The sequence below is a fragment of the Salminus brasiliensis genome, chromosome 11 (assembly GCF_030463535.1).
Source record: "Salminus brasiliensis chromosome 11, fSalBra1.hap2, whole genome shotgun sequence".
Taxonomy (NCBI): domain Eukaryota; kingdom Metazoa; phylum Chordata; class Actinopteri; order Characiformes; family Bryconidae; genus Salminus; species Salminus brasiliensis.
This window is the reverse complement of record NC_132888.1, coordinates 6946081-6968776: the sequence shown is the minus strand read 5'-3', so window position 1 is coordinate 6968776 and position 22696 is coordinate 6946081. Positions and strand designations below refer to the sequence as shown.

The following is a 22696-nucleotide window of genomic DNA, read 5'->3' as shown; positions in this document are numbered from 1 at the left end:
TATTACTCAAGTAGCTGCTTGGTTTTGGAAAGGGCACATTTTGCTGGTGCTGCAGAAGATCTGAGGTGCAGTAGATAACCAAAAACATACGACTAGCTTGCTAATGAATTTTTTTGAGAATGCAAAATAACGCTGTGGTAAAATCTCTGCAATGCACAGCCTCAGGATGCTTCAGCGCCTTATTTTATAGTGTGTCCCAGGTGATTTGACTGCTGCCACAGCAGAGATGTAATCAGTACAAATTGCTTTTCTTTTAGACTCAATTTGTTTGCTGTGTTCTTTTACAAACATCTTCTTCTAAGACCTTTTATACTGTTCGCTCCTCCATCAGTTAGAATTTGGTGCAATTTACTGTACGTGTTTGAAACTTTGGTAGATCTGTGTGCTTTTTTCCCCTTCTTCTCCTCAACCAGTAAGCTATGAAAGGCAGTCATATTCGATTTGTGGATAGGGAAAGACACAGAAGCCTGTTAGATCTCCTCCTCCTAAATGAATCTGGTGTAGAAGAAGGCTGTGTGTTGTCTGAGCTTCAGCGTAGACCAAGCGAACAGGATCATCTGTCTTTGGAGCCATCCTCCTGTCCTAAGCCCTCTACAATACCTGGATATATAGGTGTTATATATCTCCACGGCCTTCGAAACAAGCCTGGCTTTCTCTAGCTCTCTAAACATTGCCATATTTTTTGATGAAATTGTTATCAATGCCTTTATTTCCCACTTTGCTACTTGAGCCTGAATCATGGCTGTCAGCTTTTTACAGCCCTGCACAAACACAGGCCGTTCCCTACGGACACGGTGAGCGCTAAATCTCCTCTGTCTCGTAGACGGCTGTTATTTAACTGCATGTGGAGGACACTGCCGAAGACGCCAATTGTGGTGCACTTAGGCACTTTTGTTGGTAATGACTGGTGTGTTGCTCAGTTGATAGTTCTGGTTATCAGCAGTGTGGAAATTAGCTTTTAAAATGCAGTTGGAAATCCATTTCGTTGATTGATGGGCGGTGCAGCTAATAAATTTGAGCCGCTGGAGAGGAGGGCGGGCCCTCTACCATTTTTTATGTCTGTCAGGAGACACACCATTGGTAAAGTGGAGTGAATCAGGAGCTCATTCTGGCCAGTGATTGCCATTTAGATGAAACGACTGTCAAGGACTTGCACTTATACCGGCGGATGAGAAATAGAGGACAAACCTTTTCTTTTCTTTGAACTGTTATTCATTCTGTGAGTCCGAATATAATTAAAAAGACCCCTGGCATTGAAAGTAAATGTAATATTTAGCTATATGCTGTACCGTGGCTCTGAATAGATATTCGTTGAGTCTGAATGTAATTAAAAAGACCCCTGGCATTGAAAGTAAATGTAGTATTTGGGTTTATGCCATACCATGTCTCCAAATAGATATACTATAAAAACCTTGTTGGTCTAGATATCAATTCCTTATTATTAAACCTTTAGATCTTATACAGTTTCATAGTAGCTATGATCATATGAATAATCCATAATCGTTAATGACCACTAAACATTAGGTTAACACATTATTAAATTCCAATGTAATGTCAAGTAGTTAAGTAGTTAAAATAATTCATCCTGATTAATCACATTAGTTTGAGTTGTTAGTTCATTTTATTTAATAAATAATTGTCTTATTTTTTCAGATTTGACCCTAACGAACTTTTTTCACTTTAACCTCTTAACACTTCAAGGCTTATTACACACTGTGGTGTTTTATTCAGTAACCACAGGGACCTCTTTACAAACTGGTGGGGCTATTCTCTGGTAATAGAAGTGTCAATCAAACTTTCTGCATTTTTTACATTTTGTTATAGCTAAAATTTGACTTATGAAACAAAATCAGAATGTTTATCTTGCTTTAAAATGAACATTAATTAGCATTACATTATTCATTGCATTATTTTTATGCAATTACATAAACCTGAACATGAAAGAATACAATTTTCATCCAATTTTCATCACCAACATCCAGTGAGAGCTACGCTGGATGCATGTCCCAACCAATGACTTTATATACTGTATCATATATATCATGTGCATGGTCATTTTGTAGCCTCTGGCTCTCTTTAATACAACTCGTGGATTCTTGTTATAGTGGAGGCACTGTCCAGCGTAGTCTGCTGAAGGTGTTGAAGTCATGTAAAAGCTGTACTTGAATGCGATGAGCTACAGTCATTGATTTAGTCATAGCAACATTCAGTAGGCCTCAGCTTACGCTATGCTCTTAAAAGTAAGGGTGCTACAATACCATAACAGTATCATGGATAGAGATGTATGAGTGTGAAGAACCTCATTAAACATTATAAGGCCCTTTCACTTGATGTGTTGGTACTGTACCAGTTAAAAGAACTATTTGGAGCACATTTATTCTTAAGAGTATACCCTCACCTATGCTCAGGAATTGTAGGTACTGACAAAAAAGAATGAGATTACAGATACAAGCAGCTAAAATGAGTTTTCCCAGTCGAGTAGCTGAGCTCACTCCTACTGATAGGGAGAGTAGGGAGCTCTGTCACTGAGAGATGCTGCTTCTGTATGTTGAGAGTAGCAAGCTGAGGAGGTTCAGACATCTGATAAGGATGTCCTCCAATCACCTCCCGTTGGAGGTGTACTGGGGATGGCCAACTGGGAGGAGACCCAGGGCAAGACCCAGGATCACTGAATGGATTATGCCTCCCTGCTGGCCTGGGATTGCTTGGGAACCCTTCAGCAGAAGCTGGTAGAATTTGCTGGGTATACCTGGGCTTCTGTGCTCACCTTCTTGCCACTGCAGCCCTCAGTTGGATCACGGAAATTCTTTAAATGTGCTTAAAAAAATATTAGAACATGAATGGAGTTGATGGGAATAAGTGATAGTAGTCATGTAATTACAGTATATGTAGAAAATTATACACTTTTGATTAATATTACTTGTATTTTTACCACAAAAATGACACCTGGACAAAATGTAAAGAAGGTTTTTTTAAAAGAATAAAAAAATAACTAAACAAATAAATAAATAAACACAACAAATACTATTAATCACATTTAAATGTAATTAAATATCTTCTTCTCTGCTTATGAATGCAGATGTGAGATTGGTTGAACGTTTAGAATCTGCACAGAGAATTTCTTCCTACCGAATTTTCTGAGAATTTCTTCCTACCGATATTAGCAAGTCAGTGTTGTGCCCAGCAAATTACAGGCACTAAAGTCAGGGCTCCATATCCACCATCTCCTAGTGGTGTATTATGGCATGTTAAACCCTTCCTTGTGATGAACATTCCTGTGGGAACCGGACCCCCCTCAGGGCAGGGTGTGGGGGGTTGGGGGACTCCCAACCTGAACTGGACCACCCTGGGTGTGCAGACCTTCATCGTGGCACTTTTGGCACACGCGGAATCCGGCCCGATGTTGACCATGCGGTTTGATGTATCACTGGACCCCCGTTTCCCATCCTGCGGAAATCGCCTCCAAAGTGAAAGCATATGCTGTGGCGAAAAGATGGGCTAGAGGAACGAAAACGTTGTCATCAAATACCGTTCGGTTTATCAACCCTTATAAATTAGCTTTTCTCGGATTAGCGTTTAATTCTACGTTGTGTTTTCTCCTTTTTCTCGGAGAGGAAAAAGAAAAACGTTTGGGCTTCTCTACGAACAAAGGCGACGTCCCGCCGTCAAAGCGAATCATCATCGCACGTCGCCCAAGACTAGAGAGCAGCAAACTTCAAAGCCTGGGTGGATTTCTCCGCCTTGCTACATTGCTTGCACTGCTCTATATGCAGGCCGATTTGGAGGTTATAATCTTAGACGGTAATCGCTCGGCTGCCTCTGCAGGATTTACATTTTTTCACGCTGTAATCTCGAGTTTACAATGTCATTTAGACGGCTTTGGCCTGACGTCTCTTTCTCGAGGCCTCTCTCTCGGTGCCCAGATTGACAGCAGACAAGGCCCTGGCGCTGTGTGCTGCTTTGGCATGTGATGAACCTTTGGCATGCAGCTCATGCATGCAAAGACCCCTTTATTCCTTCACCCCCTCATCACATATACACACACACACACACACACATGATGGCTGAAACACAACTACACACTCTCTTGATTGATGCTAAACTGAGACTGATCTCTCGTCGCTGTCAGAGGCTGGCTGAGTCTCTGGAGCCTCCTCATTTCCTGACATTTGTAGATGTGTTCACACAACAGGGAAAGGCCTTTTGTGATGTATTTTCTCTGCATTTTTTGTGACGTGATCCTGCTGTAACACTTTAATCTGTTTAGTCTGCCTCAGCGTTATGGCAGGGTGCAGAGAGCTCTGTGCAATCCGGCTCAGCCTATAGCTGAAGGTAGCACCTCAGCTCTTGGAACCGAGCCTCTTTTTGTAATGGCTGGCTCGTGGAGGGAGTGGGCTGGCTGTTATTGTTGTTGTTGCATGTTTTTAAAATCCTCTTTTTTTTTCTCCTGAGTTCCTCACTGGAGGAAGATGGGAGAGCATTATCCTCACATCTCTGCCATGGGCGGGGTGGGGCTTGTCTTGCTTTGTTCTTTGCATAAGCATAAAATAACCCACAGCCCTCTGCAAACCGATCAGAATTGCATCCCTTTTCAACCCAAACTGTTTTTGATTTCACGTCAACCTGAATGAAGTGCAATCTTTAAGATTTAGATACAGCTCTAAAGGCCTCCTAAGTCGTTGCTAAATAGTTCTTGGTCTGCGTGCAATGTTCTAGACAGAAAATCTTGAATTGCTAACAGAACTGTGAATTATGTTCCACTTGAACCACTTGAACTTGCAAGAACCTGGATAGTCTTTTCTCTAAGAGTGTGATGCGTCACTAATGTCTTGCAAATTAGCCCAACATTCATAGATGTTTCTTTTGTAGATATTTATTTGTCTAAGTAATAATAATAATAATAATAATAATATGTTCTTACCAATCCAGGCTGTGCTCCTAATTAACTTGCAAGCTCAATCAGGTAAAAAAAAACACAGTGTATCCAACAAGAACCAAAAGCCTTCTTAGTTTTTTATACAGCAATAAAAACCTGGTCACAGACAGAAAGTACTGATTCTACACACTGATCTGTTTTACTATGAGCAGCATAAACATGCAACAGATTCAACCAATGAATTTCTCTTCACTGGTGGGATGTGCACTAGGGGGCGTGCAAAAATAGACTATGCTTTAAAGAATTCTTCCTATGTAGTAGTATCCCTAAAGACCCTGCTGAAAAAACAGCCTGGCCAGCTTAAGGTTGGCTAGGTTATAGATTTTCTACCCCTTTGACAATGGCACTAAATGAGACCCCTAAATGTAAAGATTAGGAGGTGTGTCCCAATTGTTTGCCCATATAGTATAGCTAACATTGGCTAGTTAGCTTAGTTTGTGACGAAGCTGCACTGAAAACCAAGCAGCGCTATCTGCTTTTCCAGTCAAGTCCTTAACAATGCATCTTTGGCAGCGTGCTCAGTTAAGGCCCTAATATTTCATAGTTGCAGATGGTACTAGGTATGTTTCTGCTCATAAACATGAACAAAAACATACAGTAAATCCAAAATTTGACGTATACCCAATCAGTGATTTCCGTTTTCACATGAGACACTGACATCTTGAACGATTAGCTGAGCATTCGAGGACCCCTACATATCCCTAATGTAGGCAACACAAACAAATGACTCCTTCGATATACACAATGGGGTGATGTTCATCCAACATCCTTTTGTGGCTGAATGCAATCAAATCCTCTCAGCATATGCTCCAAAGTCTAGAAGAAGGCCTTCTTGCCAGGACAATTTTTTTAATGCCCTGGATTTCAGAAGAAACAATGAACGAGCAGGTGTCCAAATACTTTTGTCATTTAAACAATTTATTTTTTTTAGCTTTTTACAGAAATTAGCAAAGGGTTCACACAGGAGGACTGTGCATTTCCTCACGTGTGACGGCGCTAATGAAGACAAACTGCATGCAGAATTTGTTGATTGTCCCTGACCATCTTGTCATCTATTCCCCAATTACCACCATCATCACTCTCCATCCCTCTTTGGAGTAAATTAGTTGCAGTGTGTTATTCACCGCCGGCCTTTTCTTTTCATTTCTCTCTTTCAAGCCCCCCACCACCCCTCCACACACACACACACCCCTCTGAAGGAACGGAAAGGCCGAAGCCTTTGAAACATCTCCAGCCTGAGCACGCCTGAAACGGGCTGCACTTAGTAACCTGATGCTAGTGCCTGCCCTTAATGGTTTGCATTAGCTGCGAGCAATAAAATTAGCCCAGGTCCCAGCTAATGTTGGAATAATCATTTACAAAGATGGTTACCACATGCCTGAGCCCCCTCTTTTTCTTTTTCTCTTTCCCCTTTCTCTCTCGCTCGCTCTCTCGTATTTTTATATGGCTTCTAATTCGCTGTTATTAATAATGAATAAAAATGCAATTTTGTGTGGCTGGCTCCAGGGCCCCAGGAATCATTTTGATGAATATTTCAGCACATTATTTTAATCACGGCTGCACATACCCAGTCAAAGGAGGGTGGGGGTGGAGGTTGAGGCTGTTTTATTGGCTTGGGCTGCGGCTGTGGTGAGACCTACACCCCCCCTTCAAACCCCCACCCCATCATTAAACTCCACGCTGTCTGCGTACAGGGTCCTACCTCTGATTTACAAGACTTGTTAAAAAGTGCAGTAAAAAAGCAGGCAAGCTGCGCCATTTATACTTGTAATTTGATCCCGTGTTTGTTAATGGGACTGGCTGTTATTTATACGCGTGCTGCTCCTGCTGCCTGGAAGGGCCTGCTCGTGCTGCGAGGCTTCATGGGGCTTTCGGAGAGATTATATCTAACTATACACAGCCTTCTGTAGTTAGTGCAGTGCCGGTGTCCCTTTCCGTTTTGCTGAAAGAGGCTCGGATGAATGATGTGTTTCTGCACTCTGTAGTCACGTATTGCACATCATGGTAAATAAATATGTTAGCATAAAAAAAAACCAAATAAATAAATACCTGTAAATTCAATCAAATTAACTATAATCAAAGCTATAAAATACTTAGAAAAAATTAAGCAAGCCAGAAAATATGATAAAATAAAATAAAATGAAGCCAGGAAAAGTAATTATATCAGTACAATGAATAAATAATAATAAAATAATAAATAAAAAATAAAATACTAAAAGCAATCAAAAGTGACAGTGGAACTGACAAATTCTTGCAGACAATGTTATTAATCAATAAATTTTAAGTCAAATAAAAAAGTGAAATAAAAACAGAAATAAAATTAAAAGTGTATAGAAAATATAATGAGTAATATTAAAAAATGTAAAAAATATTTACAATTAAATAATATAAAAATAAAATAACATTAAATTATTGTATTTAAATTAAAATTATAGTCACTGATCCCACTAACACTTTTGTCGCTGAATGCAATCAAATCCTCTCAGCAAATGCTCCAAAGTCTAGAAGAAGGCCTTCTTGCCAGGACAAAACAGGCAGTTGCTCCAACAAAAGCAGAATTAACTCATTTCAAATGCCCTTGATTTCAGAAGAAACAATGAACGAGCAGGTGTCCAAATACTTTTGTCATTTTAGTTTTTTTTAGCTTTATTTTAAATATATAATTTAAATAAATAAATAAATAAATAATAAAATAAAATAAGGCTTTCAAACACAGCCAAATTTGTGTTTTCCCCACAAACCATCTCATTTCTATGGAATCCAGATTAAGAAACTAGCATTTTTTGCAGTTTTTAACACTCAGCATATTATTATTTGTTGTTTCGGTGTTTAGGATCCAACCTTTACCATTCGTCCCCATGTAGAAAGTATTCTCGTCTTTTTTAGACTGCTGTTTCTTTGCCTGATCTTCTCCGTTCTCTCCCTACAGTCAGCTGCATGACTTCTGGCGCCTTGACTACTGGGAGGACGACCTCAGAAGGAGGCGGAGATTTATCCGGAACCCCTTTGGCTCCACCCACTTGGACATCATGTGCAGATCGCTGGATGACTATGGTCAGTAATTCTGCCAACAGCCAATCCAAAGGCTGCTGGACCTTGTCAGTCTGGCTCATTATCCCAAAATTACAGTTCATTACATACAATGACATCACGTTTTCATAAAGGGGCCGACCACATACCAGTGTGAGAGAGTCAAGCCTGTCCAATCCACACTTGGATATTATGAATATTTGCTGAGTTGAGAAGCAGTTCATTCTTGTTTTTATAGGTTACATATTTACGAGCCTTGTCAGTTGAACATGGCAGTGGGGGTTTATGGCAGGTTTTATTCCCCACCAACACGCAGAGTTGAGGGGCAAATTGCATTGCTCTTTTTTTGTTCTGTTTCTGCCTCTCGTTCTCAAACTTTCCTTCATTGACCCGTTTGATCTTGTAGCGCTGCCCACCCCACACACTGTCGATTTGGCTCCGTGTCACGCAACACCGCCTTTTAAAAGGAAACGGTTCAATACTATTAACCACTCCAGGCCCTTCTCCTCTGGGCCCCGGGCTGAATAGGAGACGGCAGAAGGGTGTATTAAGTGAACAAGGGCAAATCTATAGATTCTCAAGCACAATAGATTGGCTCGTCTTCTGTGCTCAACAGGAATGGATATTCTCTGAGAAATCTTTGTGGGGAAAATGAGCTGATTGTTGCCCAACAGACTGCAAATATCAGTCTGTTGTTGCATTATTGGAACTTGCAGGTCAATACGCAACTAGTTCTGTTAGTAATTACAAAAGAAGTTGGTGTTTTCTTCAACCGTACATTATACAGAAATTCTACAGACAGTCCCCTTAAATTGCTTGTCTGTTTAGACTGGGCTGATCATTTAGTCCAGGTGTTGGGTGGATTTACAGTTGCTCTATACATATATATAGTAAATAAATCCAGTAGAAATGAGCAAGAGCTTCTCATTCTGAAGAAAGTAGTGAGATCTTGTCGGTGAGCTAGGCTGAAGAACAGAGCTCGGTTCCTCCAGGTTTCTCCTGGACGTCCCCCAGTCCAGCCAGCACAGCGTGGAGGATGTGTTCAGCTCCATCAGCAGCAGCAGCAGCAGCAGCTCACCTGATTTACCATCATTAAGCCCTGATTTACCACCAAACCAGGTGTTGATCTGAGGAGAACTCTAAATAATACTAGACTCCATGAGGAGAACTTTCACTTTCTCCACAGTGATGGAGAACCACCACCACTTTCTGTAGGAGTGTTATTAGTTATTAGTGTTTATTCTAATATCAGTGTTTTACTGAGCAGATAAACACTTACTGACCAGAGAAGGATTTCGGTCTAAGTCATGCATGTACTTAAAATGTTTGCACAGTAAATCTTCGCAGTTCAATGAAAAACATGTATCTCCACAACAGTGACTTTACAGAAGAAGGCAAACATTTTCTGAACTTGGAAGTCAATGTAAAGTAAGTCATTTAGTCACACACAGTGTACAGAAGCAGCTACAGGGTTCAAACTATGGAGAAAACTAAAAACGGACAAAATTAGAAATACATGTTTTTCATTGCAGCAGTGATATACATGTATATACACACATTTTGGAGCATTTCTCTTGATCCATAACATTTTTAAACAATTTAAATGTGACAATTCACATTATGCCAAAAGGGATGATATACCCACATATAATTCAGTTGAATTTAATTCAGCTTTATTATCATTATATACGAACACGGGGTCATATAGTACAACCAGACACTGTTAGGCTACGTCTCCAGTGCAGAATAGGTAGGACATGCTACAATAGTTTAGGGCCTTAAGACAAAACATGAGACAGGGTGCATAGACAATAAGTACAAAGACTATGAATACAGTAAATACAAAAATATACAAATAAGTGCATGTGCAGTTGTGTGCATTAAGGATGGGGGATTAAGGTCCAGACTAAGTTCCTATACTAACAGTAGAATGGAGTAAATGTGTAGAGCAGTGATGGATGTGCTGTGTGTGTAAATGAAGAGTAAAACGGGGAGTTCAGGAGTGTGTGCTGAGGTAAACAGCATCACTAATGTAAACAAGGTCTACAGTGCAGGAATCTGTATAGCAGCTAGTACAGAAGCTAATGTTTAGTGTGTGAAGGTTTGAGCTACCTGCAGAACTTAGACTAGCTACTTATCTCTGCGGTAAGTGTGTATTATGGGCAGTAAGTGTGTATTACGGGCAGTAAGTGTGTATTACATGTAGTAAGTGTGTATCACGGGCAGTAAGTGTGTATTACATGCAGTAAGTGTGTATCACGGGCAGTAAGTGTGTATTACATGCAGTAGGTGTGTATGACAGACAGTAAGTGTGTATCACGGGCAGTAAGTGTGTATCACGGGCAGTAAGTGTGTATTACATGCAGTAAGTGTGTATCACGGGCAGTAAGTGTGTATCACGGGCAGTAAGTGTGTATTACATGCAGTAAGTGTGTATTACAGACAGTAAATGTGTATTACATGCAGTGAGTTTCTATTACAGACAGTAAATGTGTATTACATGCAGTAAGTGTGTATCACGGGCAGTAAGTGTGTATTACATGCAGTAGGTGTGTATTACATGCAGTAAGTGTGTGTATTACAGACAGTAAGTGTGTATTACAGGCAGTAAGTGTCTATCACAGACAGTAAGTGTGTATCACAGGCAGTAAGTGTCTGTTACTGAAGTGAGTGTGTATTACAGACAGTAAGTGTGTATTACAGGCAGTAAGTGTCTATTACAGACAGTGAGTGTGTATTACATGCAGTAAATGTGTATTACATGCAGTAAGTGTGTGTATTACAGACAGTGAGTGTGTATTACATGCAGTAAGTGTGTATTACATGCAGTAAGTGTGTGTATTACAGACAGTAAGTGTGTATTACAGGCAGTAAGTGTCTATCACAGACAGTAAGTGTGTATTACAGGCAGTAAGTGTCTATTACATGCAGTAAGTGTGTGTATTACAGACAGTAAGTGTGTATTACATGCAGTAAGTGTGTATTACTCAGTAAAACGTATGTATAATAAATATATTCTATTGGCACAATTTGCCAGCTGTTGCCAGCTGTTGTTAATGATGCTCTTTCTAAATAAGCTTTTAACATTTTTTGTTATTTTTTATTTTTGTTTGTTTGTTTTTTCATAAAAACACAGATATTTCTATGGCAGGTACCAACATTTGCACAATTGGCTGATCAAATCTCTTATCTGTATGTCTTTTCTTTTACAATGAAATGTCTTATGGTTTGTAAAGGCCATAGATTCCCAGCAGTAACCACAGATTAGACTGTTTATGTATATGTTCTGTCTGACACTTTGTGACTGTTTCTGGCAAGCCATGTCAGCTGGCCACTGTGCAAGACTCATAACACACAAAGACACACACACACACACACACAGTGTAGGCCTGCCAGCTGCTCTGTGATCTGCAGGTGGCCCCTGTTCATATCACAGCCACAGTAATTACCACTGAGATTTTTTCCCCCCTTTCTTCTGTTCCACTTTTCCTATGAACATATTTCGACAGTCAGCTGTGGAAAGAAAAGCACTGAGAGATATGTCCGTTATGTCAGATATATTGCACATGATCACAAGCAGAAGTATGCCTTTGAGTAATGGCTGTAGTAAAAACACTGTAGAACAAAGATTACTATTATTGTTATTATTTTTATGGATTATTATAAGAAATATAATATATAAAATGGCTTTGCCATACACTGACATGCAGCACCTGTCAATCACACACAACGCTATTTGATTATAAATCTGAATATTATCTCTCAGCTGTTATAATAATTTTAACCCTAAAAATTTTATGTAACTAATATGTAATAAAATCAGGTAGTTATTAATCAATTAAAATGCTGATAGCCCGTCGGCATGCTGAAAGTGGTATTACAAACTTCTATTACCAGAGAAAAGCCTCATCAGTGTGTACAGAGGTCCCTGTAGTTACGGAGTAATACACCTTAGTGGAGTTGGAGTGTTAAGGGGGTAAGTATTGACCCTTTAAAGATGTATTAAAGTATTTATACATGGACACAATAACCTACTTTACGTTTACACAGATGTGCAAACTCTGTAGAGTACTGTAGTACTGCTAATAGAATAGGACTCTCTGGAGCAGAGAAACATGAACCTATTGGCACCATGCTGCCGAATACTAGGGGTGGACTCTCATCGCAGCAATCCAATCCTCACAGCAATTCTCTAAAATCTAGTAGAAAGCCTTCTTCCCTTGGCAGTAGAGACAGTAACTTCAACAAAAGCAGGATCAACTTTTTTTAATACCCTTGATTTTGGAAGAAACAGTGAATGAGCGTGTGTCCCAATACTTTTGTCCATTTGTGTATCCTGCAGATATTCCATACACCAGTGCACATATTCAACCATCCTGTTTCTCATCTTCTTGTGGCAGTTTTTGCTGTGCTATCAACGTGCTTGGGGGCTTTGGGCTGCTGTGATCGAGGACCTGTTGAAGTCCTGTGCTTTCTTTTGGTCTCTAATGAGAGCAGTAATGCCTAGATTTGTCATGTGAAAGCGATAGGCTGTAGTCAGTGTTACCAATGTGGCCTTGCTGAGGGGGTGGAGGCATAGCCTATTGCTGTCCTCGTAACCCTTATCATTTTAACATACAGTGCATTCAGTTTGCATTATATAATGATTAGTAGGTAATCACTCAACGGCATCATTAATAACATATTAATTACATAGTGAATTACCCTTTACCATCAGATTACACTCTGTAGTAACACAGTAAAAGAAGAAATGCACGGTGAAGGATTTCCTAGGATGATTAAAGAACCACCAGAAACACCACCAGGTTGCAAGTTGCTGTGAAGGCTCCCTTATCGGCTTCCTTTGACAGAAAGCATCTTAATCAGATGTTGTTGCTTTCAAGTCCTATCATTTAGTGGTGAACCACAGTGTATATATAGCATCTGAACGCAGGCCTTTACACGAGACCATTTTCATAAAAGGTAGGTCGTCTTCGGATGTTGGAAGCTGGCTTGGTGTTTTAGAAGGAGAACAGCTTGGGCTTGAGCTGAGGAAGCAGCATGGAGTAGTTAGCTGGGCCTGCAGTGGGTCCATTCTGAAAAAATCCACCCGAGAGGTCCCTCGGGCCCCACAGCTGCTTTCGCGAGCACAGGAAGGTAGGTGGTTAGGCGGAAATAAGCAGCGAGGGTGAACATAAATAAAGCTTCGTTCTTTTGAGTTCCTGGAATTGGAGAGTTTGACGAATCGCTCAAATCAGATCTCTGGCGTGTTCACTAAAGTCAGTAGGGTCTTTTATTTATTCAGAGTGACATATTTTCAAACTGCTTGTCAGATTGTCAGGTGCGTTCACATACGGTTTTTCATCTCTCGCCCAAGCGAAACGACGTGATGGGAAATGAGAGATGTCTCGGTTTGGTAAGGGAGAACCACGGTACAACCACCATAAAAACAACATCATTATATCTAATACACTGTGATTTATCATCATTTTCTTTGGCCGTTTTCGAACCCCCCAATAATTCTAAAAGTTCGAAGTTTAATAAGCAAGTTTTATAACCAGCTGATAAATAACAGAGAGTCGCTGTGCTGTTCCCTTGTACTTTTCTCGAGCCCATTACCCGCTAGAGCTGCTTTAGTGCAAAAGTGAGTTTGTGGGAAAAGTCTGCTGCTTTTAGACCCTCACCTCTCCGTCTATTAGCTGCGCTGACAACGTAACGAGCCGTTTGGTCCAGGCCTCATCCTGCGATCGCTTCTCCCCTTACTGGCCAGGGCCTGAGTATATTGTTAGCTGATTGGAATTGGGCAAGCATGAAATGGAAGTCAGGTTAATATTGATCCTGCTCTTTAACGGCCTGTTCTGCCTGCAGGTGTCCTTGTGGTCTCATTTTCAGGTGAGCGCTTTCACCCTGACCCGATGCCCGCCGGACAGAGATCTTTATAGCTTGTTATCCGAGTGTGTATGTGCGTATGTGGACAGTGAATGGACGATGCACCCCGGTCATGCTAACCTCTTAGCAAAAGGGTTCCATATACAGTAGCAAAAAATCTCAGCTACCGATCGCTGACACACATGTAGCTTGTCAAGTCCCTGTAGAGCAGGATTGCCAACAGAATAGGACTCTCTGGAGCACATAAACATGAATTTATTATTGGCACCATGCCAATTAGTGTGGGATAGAGGGGTATAAGCCCCCCCCCCAGCATTGAGCTGTGGAGCAGTGGAACTGTGTTCTCTTGAATGATGGTTGGTGCTCAATCCAATACTTATGAGATGAGTTAGGGGGAGTTGCGAGCGAGGCAACAACCTGACCCGTCTACACTCTTGTCACTGAATGCATTCAAATCCTTACAGAAATGCTCCTCCAAAATCTAGTAGAGAGCATTCTTCCCTGGTCAGTAGAGACAGTTACTCCAACAAAAGCAGGAGAAACTCTTTTTAATGCCCTTGATTTCGGAAGAAACAAAAAAATGTGCAGGTGTCCCAATACTTTTGTCTATTTAGTGTGTATAGAACCATTTCCAAAAGCTGCAGAATTAAAAAAATTGCGTTGTTTTTGTAAAATACAATTTAAATATGTCTTGGCAAGAAATGGACAGGAGATGGAAGGTGCCTTCATCCAAATATGTACATTACGTTCATACGGATTAAATATACTGTATTACAAGGAATACCCGAGTGGCCCAACTGTCTAAGTGTTGGCCCCTATGACCAGGCAGCTGCGAGTTCAATCACTTGTGATGCCACAGCCATCCGTATCCAGAGAGAATAACTGGCTTTACCTCTTCTCACCCCATCTCTTAAGAGTGTACTGCTGATGTAACACACTTAACCATTATCGTTCTCCTCTAATCTAAGCACCTTCCAGCCATCTGAAGGTGTTTGCCGACAGTTTGAAGAGATGTGGTGGTGCCTCATGCTTCTTAGAAGAACCGTTTGGGAGCCTTCACCTTTCCATCTTGGTAGGGGACACCGATAATGGGGTGAATTAGGGAGCAAATATGAGGAAAAGAACTCAAAGGCAACCAGAAGGCCACTTTGAGTTGATGTAATTCAGTCTCCGCCCCAAATAAAAGACACTTATGAACTCCTACAGACGTGGAGAAACCACTTTTCTAAATGAGACAAAGAACGTAAAGCTTTTCCTGGAGTCCTGGAGGCCATTAAGGAACCTTCATTTTGTCTATTCACGTGGAAATCATGTGCAAGTAGACTTGAAAGAGTGCACTACTTTTTCCAGTGTGCTGAGAACAGATACCGAGAAGTATGAGAAGCTGAAGGTACCTGACACACAGTAGGAGTGTTATTCTGTTCGCGTGGTCTTTGATGTCGGGTGCATTTTTGAAAAAGTCCTTGTTAATGCATTTTTGAGAGTTTTCTGTTTTCTCGTCCGCCTACGCACAAGCCTGCGAGAGATTCCTGCGCTCTCTTGTCAGTGCAGCGTGGTGCTTCTATGGTGTGGTGCGAGAGAGTGTGTGGGAGAGCCAACCCGGAAATCAGACAGACAAAGGCTGATAATAACAGCCAGGAAGAAAGATAACAAGAGAGGATGAGAAAACAGACAATGCACAGCTCTGTGACCGAACGATGACATGTACCACTTCTCGAAATGGATCGTGAGCTGGTGTGGACAGCTATCGCGTGCTGGAGCAGTCAGTGTCCTGACAGGACCCGTTTGGAGAGCACTGGGGAGGAGGGGGGTTGTTTCGGAGAGATCAGCCATATTGGCTCTGGATGCGTGATGCGAGATGTTTCTTGTATGAGTAAAACTATTACAAAAGCCCAGAACGGAGCTCCGGTTTCACTGTACGGGGCGGAGTTTCTCTCTGGAGAATAAGGAAACGAGACGACTGCGAAATGGATGCCGCCAAGTCCCTGGTGTTTGATAGATGAGTGCAGCCCTCTGAGGCATTTTAATGGGCCCGCAGAAGATCAGTGGAGGACATTCAGTGAATCTGAGGAGTACACTCAGCTACATATGTGCAGCACGGGACGCCGTTATAGATGTAATATATTATTTTTTTCCCGTGTAGGCGCCCACACGATGGGACGGCTTGGGTCACATACTCACACGTGCCTGTATCTTGTATTCTAGTCAGTTGCACAAAAAGCATTTCAGCTATTCGTCACTGGCTTAGGAAAGAAAATACCCAGTGGGTGCAGTTTGGTGCTTAAGCAGAACATTATGTCATTCCTTCTCTCCCCTTTCCTTCTCCGAGCTTGGACGGTGGGTGTAGCCTAATACTCAAAAGCCCTAGAGAAACACATGCTCCTCGGCTATAGAGCGAGGCAATAAAAGTGTATGGCCCATGCCACGGAATACCCCAGAGCTCCAGCAATATATAAAACATGGACCCTTGGCAACAATAATAGAACTTGAGGGGGGCCTCCTTGAAGCCTTTCAGCTCTTATCTGTTCCACATTGGCCAGTAAAACTACCGAACACTCAAACGTTTCCACCTCAGAAGCCGTTTGCACAAACTGTAAAGTCTCTTTCACCACAGTGTGTGTTGTTATGGAAGTCCTTTTTTTTTTAACTTCGTACAGAAGAAGGGCAGGGAAAGAGCCTTGGAACAACAAAGTGACTGAATAACAGGGACTCGTTTTTAAAGTCGAAACCACTTTTACGTTTCTTACTTCTACATTTTTAAAAAAGGAGTTACTGTAGAGTTCGGTACTAAAGACAGGGTTTATATATAGAACTATGGCAACACCAAGAACTGTTGGACTTCTTTAATGGATCTTTTTCATTTCTGCAATTCTGACTCTAGTTCTTAAACGTAAAGGGATCATGTTCCTCTGTGTTCTTGGTTCTTGGCATGATGCTGTAGATACTATAGATGGAAGGTGGAAAGTGTTCTTTGTGTAATGCTGTAGAAGAGCCATGTTTGTTTCTTAAAAACTCCTTTCAATAGATGGTTCTTGGGAGAACCGTTCTGGGAAATGAGATGTAAGTGTGAAGAACAGTTTCTAAGGTTCAAAGAATTTCCACAGGAAGGAAAGGGTTCTGTACCAATTCAGTGATTCAATAAGCATTTAAGAACAGAGTGTGCAGTATTAGCAGTAGCAATAGTAGTATTAGTAGTGTTAGTGGTGGAAGTAGTAGAAGTAGTGGTGATGGTAGTGGTAGTAGTGGTGGTGGTGGTGGTAGCAATAGTAGTAGTACTAGTAGTAGTAGTGGTGGTAGAAGTAGTAGTAGTAGCAGCAGCAGTAGTAACTGATGCAGCAGCAGTAGTAATAGTAGTAGTAGTAGTAATAGTAGCAGTAGTAATAGTAGTAGTAGTAGTAGTAGTAATAGTAGTAGTAGTAGAAGTGGTAGTAGTAGTAGTAGTAGTAGAAGCAATAGTAGTAGAAGCAGCAGCAGCAGCAGTAGTAGTAGTAGTAGTAGAAGCAGCAGTAGTAGAAGCAGCAGTAGTAGTAGCAGCAGTAGTAGTAATAGTAGAAGCAATAGTAGTAGAAGCAGCAGTAGTGGAAGTAGTAGTAGTAGTAGTAGTAGAAGCAGCAGCAGTAGTAGTAATAGTAGTAGTAGTAGAAGCATCAGTAGAAGCAGTAGTGGTAGTAGTATTGGTGGTGGTAATAGTAATAGTACTAGTAGTAGTGGTGGTGGTAATAGTAATAGTAGTAGTAGTGGTGGTGGTATTAGTGATGGTGGTAGTAGTAGTAGTAGTGGTGGTGATATTAGTGGTGGTCATAGTGGTGATAGTAGGACTTTAAAGATCCGTCTACAAGTGTCTCTATATAGCATTATAAATCTCCTGCTGTTGTTGGAACTAACAGAACCTTAACTTGGCACTGTGCTAAACTCATATTGCCAAGACTGAATGCCCTCACTTGCTTTCCAAACATGCAGTGCATTAAGCCATTCTAAGCTATGGGCCCAACTGACGACTGTGCCACATCAGGCTCAACACAAACTGTCCAGTCTGCTTGCTGTGGTGAGCAAGTTTATTTTCAGAAGTTTTAGCTTGATTTTATGTTCATATGTGCCGTTTCCAAACCAAGCACAATCCAGTTCCACCCGAACTCTTCATTAGCCACATTCCTCCTCCTAGTTTCTTGACCCCAAAGCTCTGAAATTGGCAGAACATGGATTAACTGCTTTCTCTCAGTCTTAGCATGCAATGTTAAGTGCCCAAGTGTGCCAGGCTTAAGCTTCTACACAAGAGGTTGGAAACCATCTATCTGGTCCTTCAAAGTCTGTTTGCATGTAGAAACAATGTATAACATTAGAAAAAAATGCAAACAAATATTTAGGCAGTAAAAATGACATGGATTGTTGTTTTTATGGAAATTTGGTTGGTATCTTTTGAGCTAGTTGAAAGAAGGTGGAAGGTAAGGTTTGATTTCAGCCTGGTGTCAAACCAGTGAATTTTCAGTAATCAGTTTATTTGCAAAGCACTTTTTACAACTGATATCACAAAGCAGCTTTAGAGAAATCCAGTAAGAGGTCGATATATCAACTAATCCTAAACTATAAAGACCCCACACTCATTTTATTTCTGGAAGATCCTGTAATATGGCTCTATCGTCTCAGTCCACATGCTTCTATGTCTTTCAGCTTGTCAGCAAATGCATGTGTACAGCTGTCCATGAGAGGGCGCTTAAAGCGTGATTTGTATTTACTGCAGTGGATAAAAGTGAATTACACTTCCCAACTGAAGATTCACCAGATTCTGGGTAAACCAGATTTTGGATCATTGCACTTAACACTGGGCTTCCTCAAGGAGACGTTTGGCTACGGTTAAGCTTTAATACATTGGCATATCAGATTCATCAGATTACAAGTCTATTATTTCATTATTAAAGGTAAAGGTGCACGTATTTGTCACTGTACTATGTACAGCGAAATGTGTCCTTCACATTTTGCCCATCTGTGGTAGTGAGCATCGAATCCACAACCCTGTGATCAATAACCTGGAGCTCCAACCGCTGAGCCACCACGTTATTTGTATTTTTTTATTATAATATTTTAATGTTTTTAATATAATAGAACTTTTTAAATATAATTTCCATTAAAAATGTGCCCAGTACTCTACACCAGCACAAATGTGCCGTTCAGTGTCTGCAGTAACCTTTGGCGGTATTTGTGCTGATGCAGTATATTTTATTCATGTGAAAATGACGACTCTCATGAAGTCATTTCACTTGAATTGCACAACATTTGAACCGAGGAAACTTAATTCATCACTTCTCTCGGAGTCGGTTCCTGGCTCTGGCTCCTCTGCAGTTCTAGGTATTGTCTGGCCACAGTCTTGGACGTTGGTAGATATCAGAAGCCATCCAGTGGGCTCTGGGTTTACTCCGGCTCTTGGCTGGAGAGGAGAAGTGAAATGGAGCCCAGAAGCCCCTTCACGCCTCAGCACTAACGTTGACAAATGGATGTCTTTGTTACTGAAGTGCTTTTTTTTTTTTATTTGAGAACATTGAGAAGGTCTATCAGAGTGCTATCATTCAGTGGCATATCACTGCTCATGACAGCATGTTTGCCTGTCTCTTTTCTCCAGCGTTTCTGCCCATTTACCGGCTCGTTCTCTGCTTTTCGTCTCTCTTCTTTTGTGGCAGCTAAACTGATTTATTAAAAAAAAAGAAAGTTGAACATTCTTTCATTCTGTTTTTTTTTTTTTTTTTTTTTTTTACTATTTTTTCTTCTTCTCATTCCACTCCAGCATCCGCCAGGGATCGTTTTCATGTCAGGATCGGCCTGGTTTATTTTGTCTGCTTTGCGCCGTGGTCCTCAGCTCCATCTTTGCCAATCAGGACTTGCCCCCCCCTTTCCCTTCAGTGTGCCTAGCCTTTAATGTAGCTATAATGACGGTTTACAGAATTACGCTCTTAAGTTTCACTCGCATGCCTTTGATCCATGACCGTTGGCTGGCTCTCTGCCTCTGAACGTTACACGCTCTCCGTTTCCGAAAAGCGCCCCTGCTTGCTGATGAAAGCTTGCCGGATGGGAGGCAGAGCAGGAAGGCCGTTAGGATTTCGAGGTATTTTTTTTTCTGCCTTCACCGTAGTAGAGCACAGCGTTGACGACAGTCAGATCCGACCCCTGCGAGACGCGCTAGGCGAACCTCAGGGGAGCATGGGGAGCGCTTTAGGAGTTCTGCTGAAAGGAAACATGTCAAAAGAGTGTCAGACACCTCCACGTTTTCTGATAAGCAGTTCACATTTTCTCCCCCTCCCTCTTTTTTTATCCTCATCTTTTTTTTTCCTTCAACCAAAGCGTCTCTGTTCTAGTTTCTCCAGCAAATATGACCTTAAAGAAGACAAATCCGTGCAGACGTGTGTGTGCAGGGATGTGTGACAGGCCTGCCTGCACTTCTTCCCTTACTTTTTTGATTTTTGTGAGTAATTAATGCCTATGAATGTATTTTGGCGCTTGTATGTGCGTCGTCTTTGTTCACCGGAGGAATCCGGCTACACCCTTTCACGTCATTTTTCCACTCTTTCAGTCTGGCCCAGGCCTGGTGATGAGTTTTGGCGGTATCTGCAATCTCTTAATTGTGCTGTCGGTTCAATCTCATTCTCGTCGGAGCGCCGTGAGCGGCTCCTTCTGCGCCTAATGGACTCTGAGATGTGGACACATCTGTAAAGCCTTTTTCACGAGCCTCTTTAAGGCAGCGTGAGAGTGTTTTGTCATTAAGTGCGTCTTCTGAACAGCGGGGTGACGACGGGCCAGCCGAAGATGAAGGCTCCACTTCGGCGTGTTTGCCGTCACGGCTTTCGACACCAGCAGTTATGGAATGAAAGGATTATCCGATATGATGTCATATCAGACATACTTTATGTTCAGTCTGAACAGGTACAGATCAGGGATCTTGTATGTGGTGATAATACCCATCCACCCTCTTAAAAACATAGATTCCTGCATGGTCCTTGGCTTAGATGAGCACTGATCAGCCTTGACATCCCCACAACTGAAGTGAAGTGAAGTGAATAACATTGATTAGCTGATTGCAGTGGCATCTATCAAGGGGTAAATTTACATATTAGGTAGCAAGGCAGGAAATGGACAAGCATAAACTAGGCCACTTTGGCAAGAACCCTAAGTGTGATGGCTAGACAATGGCTAGTCCAAAATAAGGCAGGTCTTGTGTGGTGTTCATGGTTTGCAGTGGTCAGTACCTTCCAACCAGTGAACCAGCATCAGGGTCTCTGATGAGCATGGAGAATGAAGACTAGCCGTCTGGTCTTATAGACCCATAGTAGAGCTACTGCACTCTTAAAAATAAAGGTCCTTCCGAGGGTTCTTGAAAAAAAAGGACCTCCCAGCCAACAGGCTAATGGGGACCCAGTTGGGTCCTATCTAGGCTCTGTAAGCAGTGTACAACCCAGATGGGGCCCATGTTTAACCCTTCCTGGTCCCATCATTGACCCTGTTGGGGTCATCATTGATCCATATGTAGTGCCAACATGGAACCCGAGGACAAAACTTTCTGGTACCCAGTTGGGCTACCGATACAGGCCCCATTTGGTTATGTTAGCTGATTATGTATGTAATAATAATAGATAGAGCAACCAAATTCAGCTTTATACTGCAATAAGATCAAATGTATCTCTATATATAATTGTATGTATATATATATATATATATATATATATATATATATATATATATATATATATATATATATATATATATATACACAGTATGTGGTTGGATGATAGAAACGAATAACTTCGTACCTTTACACAGATAACGTTATATATCCACAGCTCAGCTGAGAGCTCACTGAGCAAACCTTTATTTTATGTTCAGTTTGGGAAAGCAACACTGCCTGGGGGAGGAGAGCCAAACCTGAAAGTATCAGGACAGACGCTTTGGAGTTTCTATGACTTTTTATTCATTCATAGAAATCATGATAAGAGAAGAACTCTATTGCTAATAATTGCATAGTGAATATAATAGTCATTAATCGTTAATAACTAGTCACCAGAAAATTATTAATTTAAAAAAAAATGTGACACCACCACCCCCCCAAACCTGAGATTTTATTATATTTTGTAGGAGTTCAAGAGTTTAAGATGCTCCCCCTGGCTTCACTGTAATTCAAACGTTCTTTGGTATCTGTATTATCTTAAGGGTGTACTCCAAGAACACTGCAGTACTAATAATACCATACACTGACATTCACTCACATTACATTTCAATAGCTAAACAAAACTAAATGATAAAGTCAATATTAAGTGGCGCTCTTTTGAAAAACTTTTTTATTATATCATGATTCTTGATGGTCTTGAAGATTCAGAAGTTTTTCAATCCCAGGGGGGACAGATAGACCAACAAACCTGTCTTAGGTGTTAACTACCAACAAAGACATTGTATCAGGCCCTGAGGTGCTTTTAAACCTTTTATATTCTCCAAACATCTCTAATGTTCTCCTCATCATGGAGTCTAGCATTATTTATATTGATCTTCCAACACCTGGTTTGGTGGTAAATCAGGGCTTAATGATGGTAAATCAGGTGAGCTGCTGCTGCTGCTGATGATGGAGTTGAGCACATCCTCCACGCTGTGCTGGCTGGACTGGGGGGCGTCCAGGAGAAACCTGGAGGAACCGAGCTCTGTGTGTTTCACTGAAACATAGTCTGTATTGTTTAGGATGGATATCAGTGCTGTTGAGAGTGATTTGTCCCAGTGTGCACTGGAACTGCAATATTTTTACATTTTCAGAACAGGACCTTACACTGTTCATGACACCGTGTTTGACTCCACAGGCCGTGAAGAAGAAGAAGATGTGGTCAAGGGGAGGAA

The 22696-nt window shown here is 41.3% G+C and overlaps 1 protein-coding gene across 3 annotated transcripts in view; it reads left to right on the top strand.

The window, feature by feature from the left end:
* Nucleotides 1–22696, top strand: part of nbeab (neurobeachin b) — a 464498-nt gene that overhangs the window by 280158 nt on the left and 161644 nt on the right. For all 3 annotated transcript variants that reach the window (XM_072691521.1, XM_072691520.1, XM_072691522.1), the window contains exons 37-38: nucleotides 7866–7990; nucleotides 22660–22696. The exon at nucleotides 22660–22696 is cut by the window's right edge and continues 113 nt beyond it. In XM_072691521.1, coding sequence (XP_072547622.1) covers nucleotides 7866–7990; nucleotides 22660–22696 — 162 coding nt within the window. The remainder of the gene's footprint in view (nucleotides 1–7865; nucleotides 7991–22659) is intronic.